We start from the raw sequence: 26127 nt of genomic DNA on the forward strand, positions 1-26127 counted from the left end.
CAGAGTAAAACTGTTTGTTAATATTTGGAAGTACATGAGGTCCTAGAATTGCTCACTTGTTAATGTTATATACATTAGACAGTGCTTTTATAAATGTAAATTAGAATAGATGTGGCAGTAGTCTTTTTTTCAGATCAAGCAATTTGAAGCTGCCACATAAAAGGAGATTACTTCTGCCATGGCACTAACTTGTGACTGGGTTGGCAATGGCGTGCTGCTCAACGATGTCAGCTGGTAGCAGGGATGTACAGGATGCTTGGCCTTGATAGCTCTCTGGGAGCCGCATGTCAGTGGCTCACGCCTGTCATCCTAGCTACTTGGGAGGCAGAGATCAGGAGGATTGCAATTCTAAGCTAACCTGGGCAAATAGTTTGCGAGACCCTGTCTTGAAAAATACCCATCACAAAAAGGGCTGGTGGAGTGGCTCAAGGTGTACGTCCTTAGTTCAAATCCCAGTACCGCAAAAACTAAAAATAAAAGCTCTGTGGGAGGCACCTAGTTTTTATTTTCTGCGTTAATTTTTTTCAAATTGTGGTGTATAATATGTATAACATGACATTTACTATTTAAAACTATACAGTTCAACTGGGCATGGTGGCACATGCATATACTCCCAACACTCAGGAGGCTGATGCAGGAGGATAGCAAGTTTGATGCCAGCCAAGGCTACATAGGGAGAAACTGTCCCTAAACAAAAAATACAGTTCAGTGGTTTAGTGTGTTTTTGAAACATGCAAGGTCCTGGGTTCAATCCCCAGCACTAAAAATAAATAATGTAAAACTATACATGTCTATGGCATTAAGTACGTGCATTGTTGTGCAGCCATTGCTACTATCCAGCTCCACATGTTTTTTATTATCCCACACCAAAACTCTATCAGTTAAACAACTCCTTACCCCAGCTTTTGGCAACCACATTCTACCTACTATGTCTATGAATTTCACTACTCTTAAGTGCCTCATACAAATGGAATCATTTAATATTTGTCTTTTTATGTGTACCTTATTTAGTATAATATCCTCAAGGTTTATCTGTGTTGTAGCATGTGTCATAATTTACTCCCTTTTGAAGGCTGAGTAATACTTTATTGTATGTAATGCCATGTATATTATCCACTCTTCCATCAATGGACACTGGGTATCCTTCACCTTTTGGCTAATGCAGCTATGAACATGTGTTTACAGATATTTGTTAGAGCCTTTGGTTTCAACTCTTGGATATACCTAGGATTGGAATTTCTGGGTTAGATTGTAGCTATATGTTTACTTCTGGAGGAATCACCACTCTGTTTTCCTCAGTGGCTGTACCATTTTACCTTTCTATTAGCAATACTAGTAACAAGTTTTCCACATCCTTGCCAAGACTATTGTCTCCTCTCTCTCTCTCTCTCTCTCTCTCTCTTTTTTTTTTTGGTAACAGCCATCCTAAGGGTATGCAATGGGTGTGAAATACCTAAGTGGATTTCACTATGACTTTGGTTTCCCTAATTATTAGTGACATTGAGCATTTTTTCCTGTACTTATTGAGCATTTGTATGTCATCTTTAGAGAAATGTCTGTTCAAATCCTTTGCCCACTTTTAAGTTGGATTGGTTTTTTGACAGTCTTAGCCAACAAGCTGTTTGATGTGCAAGTATTTTTATGAGGATATTTGCTGTATGGTGCCTTATAAATATATACCTCTTGGTCTTGTTTATTTTTTAATTTTCTCTACGGATAGATACATCATAATTCTATATGATTATTATTATATATTACATATTTATTATTATATATTATAATTGGATAGCTATATATCCAATTATAAAATAATATATTTTTTGTCCCAACAGTATATCCTTTCAGGCTCTGATGACTTCAACCTGTACATGTGGAGAATTCCTGCAGATCCAGAAGCAGGTGAGTATGTCCCAGGAGAAACCCACTGCTGTGGTTAACTCTGTTGGCCTTTGGCATGCAGTGCCTGAGAGGACAGATCCATCACAATAGAGAAAGATATTTCTCTTTTAACAAATCAGCAGTTTCTCAGAAAAGTGACCAAAGGAATTTAAAAATAAAAATTATAAGCCAAATTTAACTGTATCTCTTACAACCTTATCTGTCATAAATGGTGCTTAGATTTTTTTTTTCCTCCTAAGAACCTTTCTGTAGACCTCATAGATCTCCTTTATTTCCTCTCTCCTATTTCATATGTGGAATATTTTTGTCTTGGTTTTATATTCTTTTTTTCTTCATTACTTATCTCTATATCCTGGCTGTTACTTTACAAAGAAGAGCCTTTCCCTTCTGTAGGCCTCCCTGTGATATTAACTTAAAGGGAGACTTTGTTAATAGACATGTGTCTTTGCTGGAGTTTTGGTAACCCCAGATACCAAAGAAATTATATTTCTTCATTTGTTCTAAATGTATTCTGAGAAAAGCCTTTAGCACTCCATAAATTTGGATCTAAACTTTCAAATTTTATTTTTTATATTAATTCCTTACCTAGTTAGTGTTATTTACTGGTAGAAGATGTTTATTTTTTATGCTGAAGACTGCTCAGTACAGCCATCTGTTCTGGGTGATACGTGCTGGAAAATGGCCATTAGAAAAATAATTGAAGGCTATGACAAGTATAGGACACAAACTGTGCCTAGTGTTCAGAGTTGAAGAAAGTTTTGCCTGTTGCTGAAATAATAATGTTGTTATCAGATTTTTGTCTTTTAAAACCTTTTTTTAAAATTTGCTTTTCACTTTTATTAGGATATATTCGTTATACGGGGGAATTCATTGTGACAATTCCAAATACCTTTATTAAAATCTTTTAAGGCCCACTTTGGGTGTAACTGTCCAGTTGCTGTGTTCTAGTCACTAAACAAATTACAGAGGGCTTTCCCATTCTAGATTTGTAAAGCATTGAGATAGATTTGTAAAGGTTGTGCAGCTTACCTTTGAAGCACAACCAGATGGGACAGCAGTAGTCTGCCTGAAGGGTGTAGTTTTAGATTAAGTCTCCTACCCTACAGATCCTAGATTGATTAGCTGAGAAATAATCTTTGGGCTTAGGTGTTTTGTTTTGTTTTGTTTTAACCTGAACCTAAAAAGCTTTCTTTCTTTCTTTCTTTTTTTTTTTTAACAGTGGTGCTAGGATTCGAACTCTGGGCCTTATCTTTGCTAAGCAGGTGCTCTCTTGAGCCATGCCTCCAGCCCCTGAAAACTTTTAATTATTGTCAGTGTGACTTTTAAAATAGAAAGTGCATAATCCTATCCCTTCTTTGCAGGACTGCTCTTTGCAGTCTTTTTTCATATTTATATAAAGAAAAACGTGGAAAGAATTAGTAATAGGTTGTCCCTCCCCACCCTTGGTCATCTGTACTGCCTTAGGGTATGGGCCACTTAGTCTGTCAGGGCTACAATAACAGAATGCCACCAATTGGTGGCTTAAACAACAGAACTTTACTTTCTCACAGTTCCAGATGCTAGAATTGCAAGGTCAGAGTACTAGCTTTGGTTTCTCCTGAGGCCCCTCTCTTTAACTTGAAGATGGCCACTATCTTGCTGTGTTCCCATCTTTCTCTGTGCGCATACATCCCTCTTCTTATAAGGTAGCGCTGATGTCCTTTTTAAATGTTCTTCAGAGTTGTAACCTCAGATTTATTTTGTAGTTCTCAAAGAAATGATGCTGGTTCTTTTGATACACTGATTTCTCTCTGAACCTGTCCTACCTCTGTTTAAGGATTAACTGAATGAATTCAGTAATGTAGTCTGACTAGGCCAGGAAAAAGCTTTGACTCATGCATCTTAGAGTATGTGTTCTAAAGAAAAATCTTTAGCTTGTGTATTCTAAAGTGGTATTTCAGAAAGTACACCCAGTATCACATAAGCTGTTTTGGAGGCCATAGAACCCATGACCTACTTATACTGAGTTGGCTAGACGCCCATTGTTTCCACACAGGCTATGGCTGGTCTTGGTGCTTGGGTTTCTCTGCAGAGAAGGACAGGACCTTATGATTATCCCTCTTGTTGGTTTCACTAATTGGTAGTTGAGGAGTTTGTTTTCTCTGTACCTCTCTTTAGCATTACATCATCGATCATGGAAAGTCTGTCTCTTTAATCATCATCTTGCTCTACATATTACAAATGCGCCTTTTTGATTATTTATAGCAAACCTCAGCTCATTTGGGAATTTAACCTTCTTGCCGCTATTCTGACAGAACCCACCAGGTTCTTGTCATTTTCCTTATTTGTGAATCTTTCTGCTTTCTTTCTATGCTTCTTGTTCTTTTTTCTCTAGTTCTACTATTATTGTAATTATTTATTTTTCATAAAGTAATATGTATATATAGTTTTAAATCAAATAATATTGTAAAGCTTACTTTAAAATATAGTCTTCCTCTACCACTCATTCTAACATACTTAAAATATTTTGGAATTTTCAATTTTGGACATGACATTCTCTGTTGACTTTCTACTATTGAAATCAGTCAGTTTCCCAAAAGAGGAATCTTCGGTCTCCAGTGTGTGAGCTCTTTGTCTGGCAGTTAAACTGTGGTTTTAAGAGCCAAGTAGGGGTTCATACCCCAGTGCCTCAGGAAAAAAAAGTTGTCTGAGAGCCAAGTAGGGGAATGGAATTGTGGGTCTTGTAGATCTGGTTACAGAGTTTTGTTTTGTTTGTTTGTGGTACTGTGGCTTAAACTCAGGGCCTTCACCTTGAGCCATTCCACCAGTCCTATTTTTTTTTTGTGAAGGGTTTTTATTTGCCCCAAACTCAGGGCCTTCACCTTGAGCCACTCCACTAGCCCTATTTTTTTTGTGAAGGGTTTTTTGAGATAGGGTCCCACAAACTATTTGCCTGGGCTGGCTTTGAACCGCAGTCTTTCTCTCTGCCTCCTGAGTAGCTACGATTATAGGCGTGAGCCACCAACACCTGATAATTTACAGAGTTTTGTTTAATCCTCCTCCTCACCCAGCTGTGCCTTGTCCCCATTTTAAAACATCTTTAGTCAACTTCAGTTGGCAATTCCCATGCCAACTGTGTAGTATAAGCCAATTTCCTGGCCAGGTGGGCTCAGGAGAGGAGTATGATGAAGTGACTGCTCTTTATACATGTTTTCAACCCCTCTATCCTGGCTTCTGAAATACTTGACATGTCTCTTTTTTATATGTAATATCTCTATTTTTAAAAACTGGCAACTCATAATTAAAAAAAAATTATTTAGCAAAGTTCAACAAGTCAAACATCTGAGGGACCTGGGGACCTTGAGTTTTTACTTTGAGTGCTTCAGTTAAGAAGAACCTGTCTGAAAACTCCTAATCCAGTCTACCTCCCTCTTTGACTTAAGCATTTAATTATGGACAAAGATAAGCATGTCTCTATTTGGACCTGTTGAATAAATGATACTAAGGCAGGCTAAAAATTGTACCTTAGTAGATGAACCAGTACTTGATTCTAGATAATAAGTAGTCAGCATTTATTGAACGCCTGCTGTGTGCTTCACAGTGTGTGCCAAATACTGAGAGTCCTGAGTATGAGCCAAAGGCAAGGGCATCTTTTTCTTTTCTACTCTCCTGTTCAGAAAGACTGTTAATTGGTCTTTTTTTTTTTTTAATGATTCACAAACTCCAGAGAGATGAGATTTGTTTATTATATAAACAGTTCTGACTTACTGTATTGGCTAAGTAATTCACACAGGACTTCCGAGTGGACTGATGAGATAATTTCTAGATGTTAAGACTTGCTACCTGGCAAGATCAGGTCCCATTTTTTAGTTGATATCAAATAAAAACTCCTTCTGAAATCCCCTTTAAAAATCAGAGGAAGGAATAGAACTGGAAATTTTGGTGTGGCAGAGAAAAACCCATCAGAATGTTTTATACCTCTGAAGTAGGTAGGAAGGGCCTCTGTTTTTATGTTATAATTCTGAAGATAAAATAAAGAAGACCTCAAGTTACATATAGAGCCAGTGTGGTATATTAGAAGGCTTGAAATCATACCTGCAGTTAAGTCCAGGTACCAGACTGGCACCAACCAGAAGAGCAATTCTAGGTGGGTTCCATAATAATAATCATCAGAGTTTCTTCTGTAAAATGCCCCCCACTTTTGTCTTATGTTTAGTGATTTAATAGTCTTGGAAGCTTTCTAAAAGCTACATGTATTCAAATACAAGACATTGTTATCACTAGGAATAGTAAGGTCAGTGTCGATCCATGATTTCTAAAATGTTTTTTCTCAAGTAATTTAGGTGTAAGGAAGTAATGGATTTGGCAAAGTAAAGGGCAGGTGAGTATCTCTTGAAAATATTTATATTTCCTTCTGTCTCCCCTAATTCTTGTTAGAAAAGGTTTTAAGGTTTTCACAGAGAGTGTAGCTTTCTCTGAGATATACCTCAAAGACCTTAACTATTCATGGAAAGAAATATAACGTAGTAGAGTTAGTAGGCCCTGTTTTAAATTCCTGGTCCATTCATCTTGCACTTGGGGGCTTCGGAAAAATGACCTAATCTTGCTAAACTGTTTCTTCATCTGTAAAATATGAATAATAACATCATCAACAAGAACAATAGCATCTACCTTCTTGGGGTTATTGTGAGAGTACTTCATAGCTATTCACTAATTGTTACTCCTCATCAAGAACTTTGTTTTTAAGCATTTCTTTCAATAACTTAGCGATCTAGATATTGTCCTTTGGTGCCCTCTTAAATGAATGGTTGAGTTCTTATATGAATACTGCTCTTGACTGATGAGTAATTTAAAGGGGTTCCCTTATTTGACAAGTTTTTCCCTGAATTGAAGTGAGAAACATGCATTTCCACTGCCAAGTCACTGCAGCTACCCCCACTGGCAGTAGGTTGGGGAAGAAGGCTGGAAAGAGCTGTGTGTCTCTCTTCCTTGTTGTAGACATGCATTCACTCTCAATGAGTTAAGCTTAGGCATCTGGTTTTTTCCTCACATGTAATTGGAAAAACAACTGTTTTTAATTGGTCACAAGTAGTTGGTTGCAAACATATGTGAAGTACATATGATGAAAGAGCTTAGTATAATTGACTTTTTTGTACACTTAAGCCTTACTGCCTCTGGAGCTCTTTGAGCTTTACTGACAGCACTGGCTGTCCCCATCTGGCTTCTCTCATCTCTTATGTAGTTACATGGTCACCAAGAGGCAGCCACTGCTCTCTCTGTTGTCAGTATCCTTGATTGTATTTCTCTTTATGTTTGACACTTGAAGACCCTGTAACTGTTCACTCAGGCCTTTGGGAAATGCTAACAGATTGTTTGGGCACTTCTCTTAAGTGAACCATGAACACAAAGAGTCCTTTGCCTCTCACAGTAATAAACTCTTAATTCTACCAGATTAAGAGTAAGAACAAAATAAATTAAGTATCTCAACTGCTAATTACAATTAATTAGCAGGTAATAAATAGTTTTAGCCTTCTCCTTCAAGCTTTGTTCCAGAGAAGATGATGAGGGGATTTACCTCAATTTGTTCATTTACTGAGTTCCCTAGATAAGGCATCATGCAAAGCTGTACAAGCCTTCAAAAGATAAGCACTTTTTCTGGGTGCCAGTGGCTCACACCTGTAATCCTAGCTACTCAGAAGGCAGAGATCAGGAGGATTAGGGTTTGAGACCAGCTCTAGGCAAATAGTTCATGAGACCCTATCTCAAAAATACCACCACAAAAAAGGGCTGGTGGAGTGGCTCAAATGGTAAAGGTGCCTGCCTAGCAAGCATGAGGCCCTGAGTTCAAACCCCAGTATGGGGGGTGGGTGGGAGCACTCTTTTTTTTCTCCCCCCCTTTGCTGCGCTGGTATCCAACCCAGGGCCTTAATGCATGCTAAGTGTGTGCTCTACCATGGAGCTAACATCCCCAGCCAATAGACACTTTCTTGACTTGAAAAAATTCCAATATAAAAGGAATGAGAAAAGGGAGTGTATGCACATGTGCATGCATACACAAGATACACATATACACATACTCAATTTGAAAGTAGATTGAGATCCTGCTTCAAAAACAAAACAACAGAAAGAATAAGGAGTAACCAGTGAGGTAGTAGGAAAATTGAGGAGGCAGCTGTTGAATCTTACATAGGTCAAGTAAGATGAGTTAGGTTGGATTCTTTGATGAATATCATGTGCTGAATTTTCCTAAGCCCAAAGAATTATAGAAATTTGATGTCCATTATACCATTTGAATAACTGTTACCTGATTTTTCAAGTTCTCCTATAATGTACCACGTTTTTACATATTTGCTCACTGTCTTATCACTGTGTTTTATAGAATTTTGATACCTCATTCTAGAGTTACCAGATAAGGTTCTTCCATGCAATTCTGGAAGCATTTCCTACCATAATCTCTCTTTCTTAATGTGAGTATAAGTTTTTGCCACTCCCAACAGTTACTTTGCACTAATTTCCATTTAACAATCATTTCTCAAGTCCTTCTTGCACATCTGACTCTATTCTTACTATATTGAATATGTCAGCATCCAAATCTTGAAAGAGCAAGGTAGTTTCCCTCTTCACAAGGGCCAGTGCTCTTGGTTGGAAATGCATATTTTATCGCCTGTCTTAATTGTTTTTTAAACATAGGTTCTCCCTATGTAGTCCAGGTGGGTCAGCTGTCTTAATTTTTTTTGTCTTCCACCAGCCCTTTCCAGTCATGTGGTCTGATCTCTGTCCCTCACTGCTGCCTTCATACTTTCCCCTCCTTAATCTCAGCACTTTTCCTTCCCATTCTCACAAAGGCATTTGTGAGAATGCATGGGTTACCAGAAAAGGGAAGTCCAAAGACACTGACAAGAAAATCAATGATGGAATTTTATTGAGTTTGCATTTGGGATTGATTTCAGTATAAGGTACTTTTTTTTTTTCCCCAGGTACTGGGGCTTGAACTCATGGCTATCACCTTGAGCCACTCCACCAGCCCTATTTTTGTGCAGGGTTTTCGAGATAAAGTCTCACAGAACTATTTGCCTGGGCTGGCTTTGAACCATGATCTTCCTGATCTCTGCCTCCTGAGTAGTTAGGATTATAGGCGTGAGCCACTGGTACCCAGGCAGTACAAGATACTTAAGTGCCCTCTTCTATAGCCACATGTGCCACTGAGGACAACTGCCCAGCATGGTTGATATGTTGCTGTTAGATGAAGGCATCAAGAAATCTTGACCATATTGCTTTTATCTTTTAACTTGAAAGCACAGTCATTCTTGGAGAAATTTGTGAAACCAGTGACACTGGCAAGAAAGAAGTGACTGAAGCTGGCCAGAAATGAGTGTTGTTCTGACCCTTGAGAGGCTTAAGGGGATAGACACCTGGTTGAAAGTTGTGAAAAGAGGAGAATAAGCAGAAGAAATTAAAACTAGGACCTTCTGCTTTGCTCACTTTCTTCTCTGAGGAGGTCACTTTGCTGCATGACATTTTAGAAAGGTCTTTGTTAAGATTCTGAGCAAGATGTTTTCTCTGAGTTGCTTAGATCCTGGGGTCCCCTGAGGTAGTGAGTGAGTTACTAATGCTGGATTCTGTGAAATAGCCTACTTTTCTTTTCTTTTCTCAGGTCTATAAAAGAATTGATAAGGTAATTTATAGCCTTTCCCACCTCTCTAGCATCCCTTCTAAACCAAAGAAAGATGACTATATGGGAACTCCAGCTTTGACCTTTGAATGAAACCTACAAAAGAGTGCCAACATATTTAGCTAAGCTAGCTAGCCAGATGGCCCTAAGAAATGACCATTTTATAGAACTGTGTGAACAAATGGCAGTTCAGCAAGGAGTCAGGTCCTTTTTTCTGGGTGTGTGCTATTCTATTATTGGTACTCATTACTAATGATTAGGTATTACTCAGCTTCCTAAGGATGGGGTAAGACAGAGCCTCACCTGGGCCTTCACCCACAACCTTAGAGATGACCCTAAAGAAAGATTGTGTAGGTTATAATAGTTCTTGGGGAAAAAAAATTCCCCGTCTAGCTCATTCCAGTTTGACCCTGCTGTTTATCAGAGGGTCTGGTGGTCTGGCAGGGTAATGGAGGAAAGAAGACATCGGGTCCTAACTGATAAGTAGCATCTTCACTTCAGCCATTTCAGGTTAATGCAGAAACTGGTTTATACAAATATCCTAGACTAATAAAATTTTATTCTCAGTCATTGTATATAAATTGTACATTGTATAATAGCAGCCAAATTCATTCCTTTGAAACCCAGGAACAACACTATATTCTTTCATGCCCATTCATTGCTATGATTTTGTGACTACAGCCTTGGTTACTTTAAACAGAAGGCAGCGATAATTCTTCCTGTGCCTGTTCTCACTATCAATGCCTTGGCTGTATTGACTTTGTTGTCTTTAGTAGATTTCCTAAGTACCAGTGGTACCAGTATGGGTGGGAAGAAAGAGAAAAAAAGTTCCTATTAAAATTGATGCCAAGGGCAGATGTAGTGGTGCCTGTGTATAATCCCAGCTATTCAGGAAGCTGAGGAAGGAGGATGGCTTGAGCCCATGAGTTTAAGATTAGCCTGAGCAACATAGTGAGACTCTTTCCTCAAGGGAGAAAAATTCCTGGAGGCTGGGCATGGTGCACACCTGTATTCCCAGCACTTGGGAGGCAAAAAGCAAGATGATCAGAAGTTTAAGGTTAATCTCAACCAGCAAAACCCCTTGTTCCTTCCTATTATTGCTTATACTCTCTCTACAACAAAATTAGAGATAAGGGCAAAATAGTTTCTGCTGGGTATTGAGGGGGGGGAGCGGGAGGGGGTGGAGTGGGTGGTAAGGGAGGGGGTGGGGGCAGGGGGGAGAAATGAACCAAGCCTTGTATGCACATATGAATAATAAAAGAAAAATGAAAAAAAAAAAAAAAGAAGTTTAAGGTTAAACTAGGACATAGCAAGTTCCAGGCCAGCCTGGGCTATATAGCAAGACCCTGTCTCAAAAAGCAAAAACAAAAAATGTTGCCAAGAAGAGAATTCAGATGAGACCACAATGGACAAACTAGCAAAAGAAACAGTGTTTCCATGGTCTGAATTTTCTGGCATTGATACTTCCTTATTATTCTTAAAAGAGTTCCAAGTAACCACTGACAGAAAGATTGATTTGGCCAATAGACTTTAGTTCTGTGTAGCCAATTCTTTAAGATATGAGGCCCTGTATTTGACTTTCTTTGGGTACTTACTCTAAATTACACTCTCAGCTAGTATTTGCTGAGCATCTGCTGTGCTTTACATTTGCTGTGCCTTGGTTCTAGAAGTACTGTTCCTTGTAACTAAGAGAGATCCATCTCTACTTTCATGGAGTATTCAGTGTTGAGTGTGATGAAATGTCCCCTAGTGACACACTAGAGCTTGTGCTTAGGATAATTGGATAGAATCCTTTCACTCCCCTTTAATTTAGAATGTCAAAAGAAAGCCACTCTATTTGATAACTTCCTGAAAGATGTAGAAATCAGCTATCAGCCTCCAGTTCTGTTCAAACCCTTCTGTCCCCTAAAGGCAGTTGATATGATGGAAAGCTTATAGGCATTGTACCACTGTTATATTAACTGCATGACTTGGGATAAGTCACTTAAATTCATTTTTTCTGAAGCAGTAGAATTATACAAGAGATTGATACTTGTGTTAGCCCAAAATTTCTTTTGCTAGTGACCATCCCAATGTGGGAGTAGGGGTAGGACTAGAATTCAGAGGAGAAGCATGGACAGGAATGCTACTGGTCAAGTCAACCTTATCTAGTAAAGAAATAGACCCAAAGTAACTCTTCGGGAGTTCCTAGATCTCTGTATCAAGGCAACTGTTTTAGCTCCATAGATTCTGATGGCTCCTTCTTCTCTAATTTTCTTGAGTTTATATTTATTTTGACTAGGCCCAGGGCATGGTGCCCTCCTCCCACCCTAGAAACCCAGTGCACTTGGATTCCCACCGTGATAGCTTACTTCATAGCTTAACCTTTTCTGATCCTTTTTCTCTATTAAAAACCCTCTAATCCTATGTACTAGTCTCTTTTCCTTTGTGGTTTATTTGCAAAGTTGATGGTGTTGGGCTGTAATATATATAGCTTAAATGTATTATCCATCCTGTGTGATAAAAATACTAATAAAACTCATATATGGGAAAATATTTAGACAAAGAGGTCTTTTGTCACCCACCAAATAGAGTAAGCAACTAAGCTGTCGGCACCACCAACGAGCAAATAGGTATGTCTGAAACCTTTTGCTGTCATAAAAAAATAAACAAAAGATATCTATGGTGATAAAGGGGTATCTCTTCCCATGAGGCAAAAGAGAAGTTGTATCAGGAAGCCAAAAGCAGAAGATATCTCTAGAAACTGTTTATTTGAGGGGAAGGGATATTGAGGTCATTTTTCCTTTAGGCACTGAGACATGGAGAAATGTTTGAAATGAATGTTTGAGAAAGGTGGAGCTAGATGTAGGATGGAGGCACATGGAGCAGATATTGTGCCTACTGATACTTAGTGCCGGTTCCTGCTGTGCACTATGAAGGCATTCATGGATTCAGTCAATGAATACTCATTTGTTTGTGTCTGCATCTGTCACATTTTGCCTCTTAGCTGGGGCATAGTTGGCTTTATGTGTACTCAGCTCTTGATGACTGCAAAGAAGTAATGGTGTTCAGAGGTAGGTTGGTTGGTTGCATGTGGTCTGTGTGAGTGTGATGTCATGACCAGTGGAGTTGAACCTCCCAGGTTCCTAAATAATGACATCTTCAGTCTGTTAAAATGTCCAGTATTCTGGTACTTTTCTCATTCTGTGAATTAAAATAATTTACAGGATGTTTCTAAAACATAGTTTTACAATGGCAGGCATAGTAGTTCATGCCCATAATCCCAGCACTCAGGAGCTGAGGCAGAATCATCACAAGTTTAAGGCCAATGGGCTAAATAGTGAGTTTCAGGCCAGCTTAGGCTGCATAGTAAGACCCTGTCTCAAAAAGCCGAACCAAATCAATCAGTCAGTCTTTCTGCCAGTAGGCTGTTGATTTTAATTTATACATCATAGTTTGGGTTTTTTGTTATTGGTGGTGTTTGGGGGGTTACTGGGGCTCGAACTCAGAGCTTCCCTCTTGCAAAACTGGGGCTCTACCACTTGAGTCATACCTGTAGTCCATTTTGCTGTGGTTATTTTAGAGATGGGGGTCTCACAAAGTATTAGCCTGGGCTGGTCTCAAACCTCAATCCTCCTGATCTCAGACAACCAAGTAGCTAGGATTACAGGCATGAGCCACTGGTGCCCAGCTTACACATTTTCTAGCTCAAATTCTTAATACTTGGGCCCTGCTTATTATGAAAGTGATCCAAATATCCTTTATCTTTGGTTCTTCCTGCTATTAGGGGGAGAACCAAATTTTGCCCAATGGGATTTCTTCTTCCTTCCTTCTTCTTCCTTCTGCTCCTCCCCCTCCTCCTCCTTATTCTTTCCCTGTCTTCATGAGAAATGAGGACAAAAGGATCAAAGATGTCTTTTGTGCATTTAAATCATCACATGCTTCTGGTTTTGCATGTCCCTCATAGCTTACTAGTCCCAAGCAGTTCTGTCTCATTTTGCTCAATTATCTTTTTCTTAGGTAACACTTGGATTCTAACTTGGCAATCAAAAACTTAAGGAATATTTTAAGTGGCTTGGTTTCATTGACAATAGAGTTTGCAGTGGGTGAGTGTGGGCAATGATTGCAAACTAAATAAGAGCACATATGCTGAGAGGTGTCTCATCCGTCTATCCCTCTTTCCATCACAACTTTCTCTGTAAGATTAAGCATTCTGCATAGTTAATAAAAAATCTCAGCTCCTGTTCATAGCTGTTTGTGTGCCTTTATTGGAACTTGTTGACTTTCATTTGTTTTATAGTTTGGTTTTTGTTTCCTTCTGTCTTCCTAGGTGGCATTGGCAGGGTGGTCAACGGAGCCTTCATGGTGCTGAAAGGGCATCGGTCCATTGTTAACCAGGTCCGATTTAATCCCCACACCTACATGATCTGCTCTTCTGGTGTGGAAAAGATTATCAAGGTGAGGCACTTTTCACTTCTGTCCTTTCTGAAAAATTATTACAGTTCATAGTTAGAAATGAAAACAGTGTATGTCCTCCATATAGTATATGTGGGATCTCATATCTAAACATACTAAAGATCTATCAAAATTCTCAGTGAGTGATAGGCTTGGTGGCACACACTGGTAATCCCAGCACTCAGGAGTCTGAGGCAAGAGGATTGTGAATTCATGGCCAGCTTGTGCTTTTGTAGCAAGTTTGAGGGCAACTTAGACTACATAGTGAGACCCTTTCTCAAAGAAAAAAGTTGATATTTTAAAAGCAATTAAACTCCTTTCAGAACTGTTTTAATATGTTGATTAATAAATTGATATATGTATATTAGAAATATATATTTGTGTATATACACAATTCCACAGAAAAGCATAAATGGCTTTTCTTTTACTAATAGTAAAGGTTTCCAGATAGTGAGTACATATGTACATGAATATATTTCTGTATTTTACATATATGCATACTTAAATGGTTATGTGTATGCTTTATATATATTCTATCAATATCACTTTACATATGCACATAGGTAACTATTTATCAAACATGGCTATTTTTATGGAGGAGGCCATATAGGTCTCAACCTATAATTGTTGACCTCAGAGCCATCTTTAAACCTCCGAGGGCTACTGGTCCAAAGTCCCCTGGCTTCCCTGTGGCCTTGGGTTATGGCCCCAGACCATTTTCAAAACTGGTCATCACGCTTTGAAACATAGTGTCTTCTAGACACTACTTTGTATGTTGTATGACATTCCTAATGAGGATGATGAATTCAACTTTCTTACCCTCACCTGGAGGTTAAGAGAGTCACTATCCCTTCAGTTACTTGCTGTACACTTTGAATTAATCGCTGTTCTAATTTGGCACAGATTTACCTGATTGTCAGAACCATGGCTGCCTTAGGAGATATAGATAGATAGATAGATATCAAACACTGCATGTGGTTGTGATTGAGGCTACTTGGGTGTGAATATAGCACATTAGTTGCATGTCAGTTGAATGAACTCACCTCATCCAAGCAATATTTTCATAGTTGCAACAGAGGGGCCCAGCTTAGCCTGTGTCCACAGAAAGATAACCTACTGCCCATCACTCACATTCTAGTTGCTAGTAACCCATTTTCTACATCAGAAGAAATAAGATTTCAGGGAAAATGATGAATCGTTAGGACCCTGTGATCACTAAGGAAAGATGATGCTCCCCACAAAAGTTTAAGTTAATTCATTTCTTAAAATGACAAAACCTGAGACAGTTTTCAGAGAAAAAGTAAAAACTCATTTGTGATGATTTAGTAATTTTCTTTTTTAACTATCTGGAATTAAGTTGATGACAGTAGATAGCTATCAGAAATAGAATATTTATTTGTCAGTTTAAGCTTTGTTAGTCCTGGGGATCAGGTCTGACTTTCACGGTTGTACTTGTTTCCCCAGAGAGCTAGAATGAGACTCCTACATCATTTTTCCAACTTTTTCTTTCTTTTTTTTTTTTTTTTGCAATTGCTGAAATTTAAATTATAAATTAACAGTCCAAGGTCACATAGTTAATTAGTGGTAAAGCTCACATAGAGCTCTGTGCTTTATCCCACCACATTTGCCATGCTACTAGGAAGGCAGCAGGCAGCTTGATTTGATCATCTAAGTAGTCCTTCACTTGAGCAGTCATTGAAATCACCCTGTTCCTTACATTGCTTTCTTCTCTCCTTTGGCCTATGACTAATGAGTTGGCACCATAACATGTCCTGTCTAGGCCTGTTGACATCATTCTCTTTCTCAGAGAGCTTTCTCCTTGGGCATCTCCTTTAGAAGAGAAATTCCTATTTGGCTATGCACTCTGGGATGCTTCTGTGCTAAGTCTCCCCAGTTATTGTTTAGTCAACTGAAGTCCTTAACCTAAAGGTCATAAGTTGGAAACTAGCCAAGTTCTCAAGAAAAAAAAGAAAATGTTTTCTCTGTGAGGTTATCCAGACTGAGCTACAGAGCTCACTGCTCCCAAGTTCCCATAGGAACCAGGAGGTACATTTAGCTATTTGAAACTTAAGTCCTACAGAGATGACCACAGTAACAGGGAAAGCAAAAAGCTCTGGAGTTCTCAGCTTTGCTCTTCCACAGATGTCTTCCCCAATTACCATCTGGTTGGGAATGGCATGGCATTAAAAGCACTGTAGGCCAGGCGTGGCAGCACCCACATGTAATCCCAATATTTTGGAGTCTGAGGCAAGAGTTTGAAGCCAATCTGGGCTACATAGTGAGTTCGAAGGCCAGGCTGGGCTATTTGTAGGAGGGGAGATAGGAAGGAGAGGGTTGACATCAAGTTCAATGTTAGCCTCATATATCTACTGGAATTACTGTGCCTACATCATCCTGAAAGGCCATTGAGTCTCAGCACCCTTGGGTCTGTCTCCCATATGTTAAGTGTGGACTTGCCACCCTGACAGTTGCTATTAAAATAAATGTCACTTTCCTCCTTGCTGCTTTTAAAAGGATTAGTGGCTCAAGGGTCAGTGACTCAAAGAACTTCACCTACCATGTTCTTGTGTGGCATGAGACCTGCTTTTCTCTCTCAGTCTGCCTTCTCCCTGTATTTATCCTTTCCTGTCACCTTTTTCACTTGGAGAAGAATTCTTTTTGCCAGAGCCAGCCTTTTCTCGCTTACAACAGGTCTTCTATCTCCCTGAATGCCCACACTTGGTAAAAGTTTTATAGTTAAAACATGTGGGGGATGGCACAGATTCTGGGGTTTTTTTCTCTCTAAGCCAAAGATTTGTTTATTCATCCTGTATTTGAAACATACCTGTTGTGTGCCATTCATGCAAGACCCCATGGGGAACATAAAGATGAAGAAAGGTAGCAAGTCTCCTTAAGAACTGATTACCCAGTCAGTAGGAGAGATGAGAAATGCAGTGGATGCCCAAGAGACATAAAGTGCTGAAGGAGGAAGGAGAAATTTTTCTCATCCAGGGTAATCGCAGTATAGGTTAATATTTGAACTAGATTTTAAAGAGCAGATAAAGACTTCAAAAGGAAAGACAAAAGAAAAACAGGAAAAATATTCCAAGTAAAGGAATAGCTAAGGCTATTTATTTCATTGGATCAACAAGTATTCACCACCTACTCTATACCAGGCATTGTGCTTATGGAAAATACTGGTGTAGTTTTTATTTTGGCAGCACTGGGGTTTGAAAATGTTGGGGTTTTTTGAAGAAGGATGAACATCATCCTTTTCCTCAAGCAGCCTGAGCCAACTCTTTTGTTGGCGGTATTGGGGTTTGAACTCAGGGCCTCATGCTTGCTAGGCAGGCACACTTACCACTTGAGCCACTCTGCCAACCCTTTTTTGTGAATAGTTTTTTTCAAGATAGGGTATTGCAAACAATTTGCCCAAGGCTGGCTTTGAATCACAGTCCTCCTGATTTCTCCCTCCCTGTTAGCTAGGATTACAGGCGTGAGCCACCAGTACCTGGCTTAAGCCAACTCTTCACTAGGCTTAGGAAGAAAGCTACTCAGCACTCCTCCTTTTCTCAGAACCTTGCTCCATGATGAGGCATGCCCAGCCACATTTAATAGGTAATAGGAAGTTGTCTTCTTCATTGCTTTGATTTTGAGTTGTTGATGTTCAGGGTAAAAAACAATGAACAATTTCACAAATGTTTGAAATTGATGCTTTAAGGATAAAGACCAATATTATAGGGACAGTTAGTACTTCTGATGCTTGAAAGTTTCTCTGAGGAATAGACATGATGGCATACCCTGTAACCACAGCTACTTAGGAGGGGAAGGTAGGAGGATCGCAGTCCGAGGTTGGCCCTGGCAAAACCATAGGACCCTATCACTAAAAGCAGACAGGGTTGGGAGCTTGGCTCAAGTAGTAACTGAGTTCAAGCCCCAGTGTCACAAAAGAGAAAAGAGTCTTTGAGGATGGGCCTATAGATTCTGTCTGTGGGGCTCCATCACCAACCAGAAATGACAACACCGTGTCTGTTGGTGCTCAGATATACAGCCTATGTCATTTCATTGTTCTTTAGTCAGCGGGTGGGAAACAGAGGCTTTCCAAAAGCAAAAGTAGAAGTGGTGACTTCTACCTGCTCCTGCAGCTCTATACTGTCAGCCCCTTCAGGCTAGTCATTTGCAATGGGAATTTTGTTTTGCTCTGAATCTTAGGACTGGATGAGATCCATGTAATTTCACTGTTTAGATAAAAAGCTGAGCTTCACTGAGGTCACCAGTTAGCTAAGGTTTGAATGGGAACTCACCCTCTTGATTCTGATTTGTTCCATTACTCTATGTTTCAGGAATGAACAGTCTACCTCAGCTTAATACATTCCAGAGCCCAAATAAAAGCTGGCTTTTAATGTTATGATTTTCATTCCTGAAGAGAAAGTGGAGGGAGGAAGCTGGGTAGATTGGAACCTTTAAAGCTGGTTTGCAAAGTAGTTAGGCCAGCATCTCACCATTATTATTTTGTACTTCTGTTAACAGATTCTGGGACCTATGAAGGACAAGTAGATTTATTTTCATATTAAAGTACATTTTTAAACTGGGGAGATAAGAGACATGGCTTAGAATTAAGAATAAGACCTCAAGAAACATTCTGAGGGACTTGCCTTTTAGACACTTCATCTTCTTTTCTAAGCCACCAAACTATTTTCTTAGACATCTGTTTGCAGATATCACTTATATCTTAGAGATTATGTCTAAATGTTTCCCAAACATTAGTCTCACAGAGAATTTGAAAATTTCTTCAGACAAATCCTTTATTTTCTGCTTATTTTATCCTAGCTATATTCTAGTGTTTTTTCAAACTGACTCACCTCTATTTACCTCTTGAGTGCTTCTTTAAACTACATTGTCCTGGTACCTATCTGTGACTTACTGAGGCCAAATTTTTTTTTTTTTTGGTTTAATATCTTTTTTTTTTCTTTTATTATTCATATGTGCATACAAGGCTTGGTTCATTTCTCCCCCCTGCCCCCACCCCCTCCCTTACCACCCACTCCACCCCCTCCCTCTCCCCCCCCTCAATACCCAGCAGAAACTATTTTGCCCTTATCTCTAATTTTGTTGTAGAGAGAGTATAAGCAATAATAGAAAGGAACAAGGGTTTTTGCTGGTTGAGATAAGGATAGCTATACAGGGCATTGACTCACATTGATTTCCTGTGCGTGGGTGTTACCTTCTAGGTTAATTCTTTTTGATCTCACCTTTTCTCTAGTACCTGTTCCCCTTTTCCTGTTGGCTGAGGCCAAATCTTTAACAGTAGTGCTTCAGCCGGGCACTGATGACTTATGCCTATAATCCTAGCTTCTTGGGAGGCTGAGATTGGGAGGACTGCAATTCGAGGCCAGCCCAGGCAGTTAGTTCGGGAGACCCCATCTCCAAAATAACAGAGCAAAATGGACTGAAGGTGTAGCTCAAGTGGTAGAGCACCTGCTTTCCAAGCAATTGCTTTCCAAGTGTGAAGCCCTGAGTTCAAACCTCAGTTCCACCAGAATAATAGTGCTTCACTGTAATTGTTCGGTAGGTGATTCTTGAGCACTCTAAAGTTTGGGAATCACTTCTTTGAAACTCGGGGGTACGATTATGAAACTAGACAGAGTAGAATGCCTGAGGAGTTGTGGACAGGGAGCAAAACTGAAGGTAGAATGAACCTGAGTTGGGAATGGTGGGGAGAAGCTACTCTAGGTTTCTTCAGTCTCTTTTGAACTAGACGTCCTCCAAAGAGATACCATTTCCTAGGAATTGCTAAGTAATTCACAGCAGAAATGAGACTTGGGAAAGTTCCCACAAGGAGGTGAATTTATTCACAGATAGCTTCAAGGAAACACACTTTGACTTGATGGAGAATGGGGAATGAGGAACTACTGTTCTCTGGCTTAGATGTCATTTAAAGATAGACACCAACCTGTCAGGCAAGAACAATCAGCCAGATTATCATTGAGTTGCCATGGCTACAGGCTGATGTAACTGAGCTTCTCTGTACTGCTCTGTGGACCAGTCTGGCAGTCAGGTGGAGCTAATCATTCTCCCTTGCAATGACAGCTTAATTACTTTGAACTTGATTTTTGCAAACTTATCCAGCCTGTAAAATTGTTGTGCCTTTGAATTGGATAGACCTGAGTTAGAATCCTAGTTCTGCCACCCATACCCCTAACCATGGAGTAGAGAGGTATTAAGAGATGAAGGTGCAGTCATCACTCCGGGAGTGTGTCTTACCTGTCCTGCAACTAACAGAAGAGTTGGGGATCAAGCCAAACAGCTCTCTGGGTAAAAGAAGCCCGTTTTCTGGGTAACTGAAGTCTGTGTGTCCAACAGGGAATTGTAGTGTAGGCAGTTGGCTATTCTTATCAAGCTCCAATGAGTGATTCTCATTGGTTAAAAACAGAAATACTGCAGCTGGGGAGAAGTGGAGCTATAGGCTAAAATATTAACTCTCACAGAGGATTGTCTGCTAGAAAAGCGATACCTCTCTGTGGCACAACTTTAATCTTCTGAGTGTTTTAACACACTGCCCATCTTCAAGTCTTCTTCCATGCAGCCTCTTAGAATAGGATTATAATTTCCAAACTACTAACAGAGGCAACTGAATGGAGGGGAATCACGAGGAAGACAAGGTATGGTTTTCCTGGACCTAGAGACAGGATCTACGTCTCCTGACATACTGCTAATTCTATATCCTAAACCATGGTTTTTCCCACTTCTGACTCTGGAAGCCTCCATTTTCATACGCAACTCACATGATCCGTCTGGTAAAGCACTTTTGTATTTTGTTTTGGTTTTTTGCGGATAGCATCTTGCTATGTAGCCCAGGCTGACTTCAAACTTGCAAATCCTCCTACCTCAGCTTCTAATTTCTGGGATATTTAGGCATGTGCCACTACATCTGGCAAATATAAATATAAATACACACACACTTTTTTCCCCTTGTGCACTGGAGTTTGAGCTCAGGGTTTCAAGCTTGGAAAGCAGATGCTCTACTGCTTGAGCCACACCTCTAACCCGTTTTGCTGTGATTATTTTGGAGGTGGGGGGGGTCCTCAAGAATTATTTACCCAAGCAGGCCTTGAATCACAGTCCCCTCAATCTCAGCCTTCCAAGTAGCTAGGGTTATAGGTGTTAGCCACTGGCGCTAGTTCAAAGAAAATGTTTTTAGTTGGTGACTTTAAAATGACAGGGAAAATTTGGGGAAGCTCTGACTTAGTGGTTTTTATTATTATGGATTTAGAACACTTTCCATTCAGTCCTAGTTGCTTTTGTTTTTTTTATCTTCTGTGCAGATCTGGAGCCCATACAAGCAGCCAGGATGTACAGGAGACCTTGATGGTCGGATTGAGGATGATTCCCGCTGCCTATACACCCATGAAGAGTATATCAGTCTTGTGCTGAACAGTGGGAGTGGCCTGTCCCATGATTACGCTAACCAATCGGTCCAGGAAGACCCCCGGATGATGGCCTTCTTTGACTCTCTGGTACGCCGAGAGATTGAGGGCTGGAGCTCTGATTCAGACAGTGACCTCAGTGAGAGTACTATCCTTCAGCTACATGCAGGAGTCAGTGAGCGCTCAGGCTACACTGATTCAGAATCCTCAGCCTCACTGCCCCGCTCCCCACCTCCCACAGTAGATGAGTCTGCCGACAATGCCTTCCACCTGGGGCCCCTGCGGGTCACCACCACAAATACAGTGGCACCAGCCCCGCCAACACCCACATGTGAGGATGCAGCCTCTCGCCAGCAACGCCTGTCTGCTCTGCGGCGCTACCAGGACAAACGCCTCCTGGCCTTGTCCAATGAATCTGATTCTGAAGAAAACGCCTGTGAGGTTGAACTGGACACAGATCTCTTCCCCCGGCCACGGTCACCCAGCCCTGAAGATGAATCCAGCAGTTCCAGTAGCTCCAGCAGCTCAGAGGATGAAGAGGAACTAAATGAACGCCGAGCCTCCACCCGGCAACGGAATGCCATGCGACGACGACAGAAGACACCCCGAGAAGAGAGGCCCAGTGCCCCAATCAAGCCTACCAATACCTACATTGGTGAAGACAACTATGATTACCCCCAGATCAAAGTGGATGACCTCTCCTCCTCCCCCACCTCCTCGCCTGAGCGGAGCACTTCTACTCTGGAGATTCAACCAAGCCGGGCATCACCAGCTTCTGACATAGAATCCGTTGAGCGAAAGATTTATAAAGCTTATAAATGGCTCCGCTACTCCTATATCTCCTACTCGAATAACAAAGATGGAGAGACCTCCCTAGTGACAGGAGAGGCAGATGAAGGGAGAGCAGGAACCAGCCACAAAGACAACCCAGCCCCTTCTTCTAGTATGGAAGCCTGTCTAAACACAACAGTGCCCCAGAGGAACCAGGACCTGCCCCCTGAAGGCTGCAGCAAGGATGCTTTTAAAGAAGGGACTTTGGCTAGAAATCCCAGCAGTGGCCCAACCCTTGAACACAGTAGCCACCCTTGGGCAGAGGTACCAGAGGGCACCTCTCAAGACACTAACAGTGGAGGCTCTCTAGAACACCCTTTTGAAACCAAGAAGCTGAATGGAAAGGCCCTAAGCAAGGTTCTGAGCAGCCGGGCTGAGGAGCCACCCTCTCCTCCTATCCCCAAGTCTTCTGGTACTACTCTCAACAGCGGGTCTGGCAACTGTCCTAGGACCCAGTCTGATGACAGTGAGGAGAGAAGCCTCGAAACCATCTGTGCAAACCACAACAATGGACGCTTACACCCCCGGCCCTCTCACCCCCACAACAATGGGCAGAACTTTGGAGAACTGGAGATGGTGGCCTACTCTTCCCCAGGACGCTCAGACACTGACCATGATAACTCATCTCTGTCAGGGACTCTCCTGCATAAAGATTGTTGTGGGTCTGAAATGGCCTGTGAGGCCCCCAGTGCTGGAACAAAAGAGGACCCCACTGACCCCTCAGCCACAGATAGCAGTAGGGCTGTCTATGGCCACAGTGGCCTCAAAAGGCACCGAGTTGAATTGGAAGACACAGATTCAGAGAATTCCTCCTCAGAGAAGAAATTAAAAACATGACAAATATAAAGGGAAAACAAAAAGCTACAAAAAGTAGCCTTACGATTTTTTTTCTTGTTTAGTGAACACAGAGGAAAGGAGAAAAAAAAAAGTATTAAAGGCACATAAAACCAGGGCCTGAAATTTCGTGTCTGCTGCTGCTCCCTTGTATTCACCATTCACCATTGGGTCAGAATGTCTAGCCAGCCATTGGCTTGTGCTGTGTTAAGAGAGGGGGAACATCCAAGTGGCTCCTCTCTCGTGAGATTGGGGGCATAGTACACCTGTGCAAGGTTCTTTGAAAGGGAATCCTTGTTGCAACGTTTGGCTTGTTCTCATGTGTGTATGTGCGAGCTCCTTGTCTCACAAGTTCTTTTAGTTGTCCATCAGCAAGAACCTGCGGATCTGCCATTTTTGCCATCTCACCTTTCACATGCCAATAGGAGTTATGGTCTTAACGATGAGCACCTGTTAGATCAGATTTTGCTACAAGAGAGTCATAGATTTATGCTGGGGGAATGAAGAGGAGAACAGAAAAGAGGTCTTGAGCCCACTGGCTGTGCTGGAGGGGAGAGCATGGTTCCTATCTTAAAGAAATCTTCCATGTTTTCTGTAAGGAACACTTCATTGAGCATTTAATGTGGACATGCTAAAAGTGAAGTGTTTTGATGCTATTGAGAGGTTGCACTTAAGATCAGATTTAAGAGCATATAAATGCCTGATCACTTGCACTCTGCAAGCTGAGTGGTGTGGCAATATGTAGTATATGGAGGCCAGGCAATATGACTAGGTATGGATAGCACATTTTAGCCATTTAGATGCTAGTTCCCAAGAGGAACTTAGGCCAGCAGGTGATTCCTTGGCTCCATGTGATGAAGTCTAAGCATATAGAAAGAAGGGAAAAGACAGTTCTGGAGCTTTGTGTTCAAACTACTAAAGTGGATATTTGAGGTGTGTTAATGAAGAAGTGGAATAAAGAGTGGAATGTGGTACTGTATTCTTTTAATTCAACCCAAAACCACTGGTCAGAGTTGATGGGACTAGCATCTTCCCTCAGGCTTACAGTTGGGTTGTAAGGTTCTGACTGAACTTTGCAAAGTAGTAGGCATCTCAAAGTGACAGATTCTTACCAAGTAGATCTATTAGGCAGAGAGTGTGAAGATCTTTGATTTGACTCCAGGTTCCAGAAGAGACTCAGTTCTATTGAGGTAGTAGATAAGGATTGAGAAAAGACCAAGAGATTTTCAGCACTGTGTTAGTTATAGTCCTTGGTTGACAATGAAGAGTTATATAAGACAGGAAGACCAAGGAATGACCAGATGTTGTGTTGTATAGATGTCACTAAAAGCAGAATACTGGCAAGGAATGAAGAGAGCAATAGTTTTCTTGAGTGCAAAGGTGCTAGACAGCTAGAACTGCAGTTGGGAGGACCTAGTGGGAGTGAGGCTAGTGTGACCTCACTGACCCAGTGTTACTTTTAGACAAGGACCTGTCCTGCTGGAACTTGGACCAAGAGGAGACCACCTGTGGAGGCTGAAGAATGGATGAAGTCCTGAGCTGGGGACTGGTTTATTTATAAAGGTGGTTGGTGTGAGCCCAAAGGAGATAACATCTTGCTAAGCTTTGCTGAAGGAAAGATGTGCCTAGTATGTGTGATGTGGCGTAAGACAGCACTGTTTTAACAGGAGGTGGAGGAGTGTCAGTAGAGTGGGGATGTTTATAATTCAACAGTTGGACTCTTACTGGGGAAGTGGGGCAGTAATTCTGTAATTAACATTAGATTACTTTGAATTTGTAATCAAAATGGTTCTATAATTTGTCTTTGACTATTCACAGATAATTGTAAATTCTGGTTTTATAAGCCCAAGTCATTTTACATTTGCTTTTCCAAAATGTATTAAATTGGAATTTTTTTAATCCTTTATATACAAAAATGATATAACCACTCAGTGTGTGTTTCTCTTCCCCTTCTTAGTCAGCATACCTAATCCTTACATTTTATTTTTATCTAGTTAGCGGGTAGCCTCTTTTGACTTCTCTAACAATACATGTATCTTTCTGGACAAAAAGAAGCAAAATTCCCTTGGGAACTAGCTATTGGTAGTTAAAGTTCCCAAATGCAGAGCTTGGTCTTTCAGGCTAAGAACCTTTATGTGGTTTGGGTACTTAACAGAGAAGTTCATAAAGTTAAGAGTTCATTTGGGATAACGGTAGAAGTCAAGAAAGACCATTTTAGAAGGTGGCCTTCCATCCTTGGGACAGACTGTCCAGCATCACGGGTTCAGCTCACCTAGAAACAGTCCCATGCAACAATACCCCACTGGAGCAGGCTGGAAAACGGATGTTAGTTTTAGCTGTTCACCCTCATTTCCAGAGATTTTGTGTGTGTGATCATGGTCCTGGAAACCTGGCAGGAACTACTTCCAGGGTCCCTTTACCTTTGCCCTTGTGAAATTGATGCCCCAACTCTGGAAACATATTTAATACCCAGATTCTTTCATGAGAGGTATTTTTCCTAGCAGGGTGGATGGCCCTGATTAGATTAAGAACTATTTGGAAGTACCTCTTATACTTTTGGGATTTTTTTGTTTTTCTGTGCATTCTGTACATAAAGTTTTAAGTGGCAGGTTCAGATATACACAACCCTTTCTCTTTTATCTCCCACCTGGTTTTGTAAATGATTCTGGAGGACAGAAGGTAAATAAGTTAAATGAGTTGTTGGCTTGGGGCAAATGAAGTTTGCAATTGTGCTCGGTTTAATAAGCCAAGAGTCTCTTGTTGTCTGTCAAGGTGCCTTCCTCTGCTAAAGCCTTACCTCCTCACAGCCCTGCCTCTCCTCACCCAGCAATGCTGACTATTCTCTTGTGTATATGCAAATAAACCTGTTATTTACTCCTCCCGTCCTCCTTTTCTCTTCTGGGGAAGACTGCGTTGCTTAGACACCCCTTCTCCTTTTCTTCATTGTGGTTTTAATTCTTGCCCATTGGAAATTTGATTCAAAGCCAAGCTGAAGACTAGCAGACAAACTCCATATCTATGACAATAGTCAGGTATTGGGACAAAGGTCATATCTGACAACAAAAGGTATAG

At 40.7% G+C, this 26127-nt stretch overlaps 1 protein-coding gene across 3 annotated transcripts in view; it reads left to right on the forward strand.

Annotated features, from left to right (window-relative positions):
- The window catches only part of Dcaf5 (DDB1 and CUL4 associated factor 5), a 95967-nt gene extending 72758 nt beyond the window's left edge, over positions 1-23209 (forward strand). For all 3 annotated transcript variants that reach the window (XM_074067706.1, XM_020163164.2, XM_074067705.1), the window contains exons 7-9: positions 1833-1899; positions 13860-13987; positions 21289-23209. In XM_074067706.1, coding sequence (XP_073923807.1) covers positions 1833-1899; positions 13860-13987; positions 21289-23058 — 1965 coding nt within the window. In that variant the 3' untranslated portion in view covers positions 23059-23209. The remainder of the gene's footprint in view (positions 1-1832; positions 1900-13859; positions 13988-21288) is intronic.
- Positions 23210-26127: the final 2918 nt, after the last annotated feature.

The sequence above is a fragment of the Castor canadensis genome, chromosome 3, assembly GCF_047511655.1.
Source record: "Castor canadensis chromosome 3, mCasCan1.hap1v2, whole genome shotgun sequence".
Taxonomy (NCBI): domain Eukaryota; kingdom Metazoa; phylum Chordata; class Mammalia; order Rodentia; family Castoridae; genus Castor; species Castor canadensis.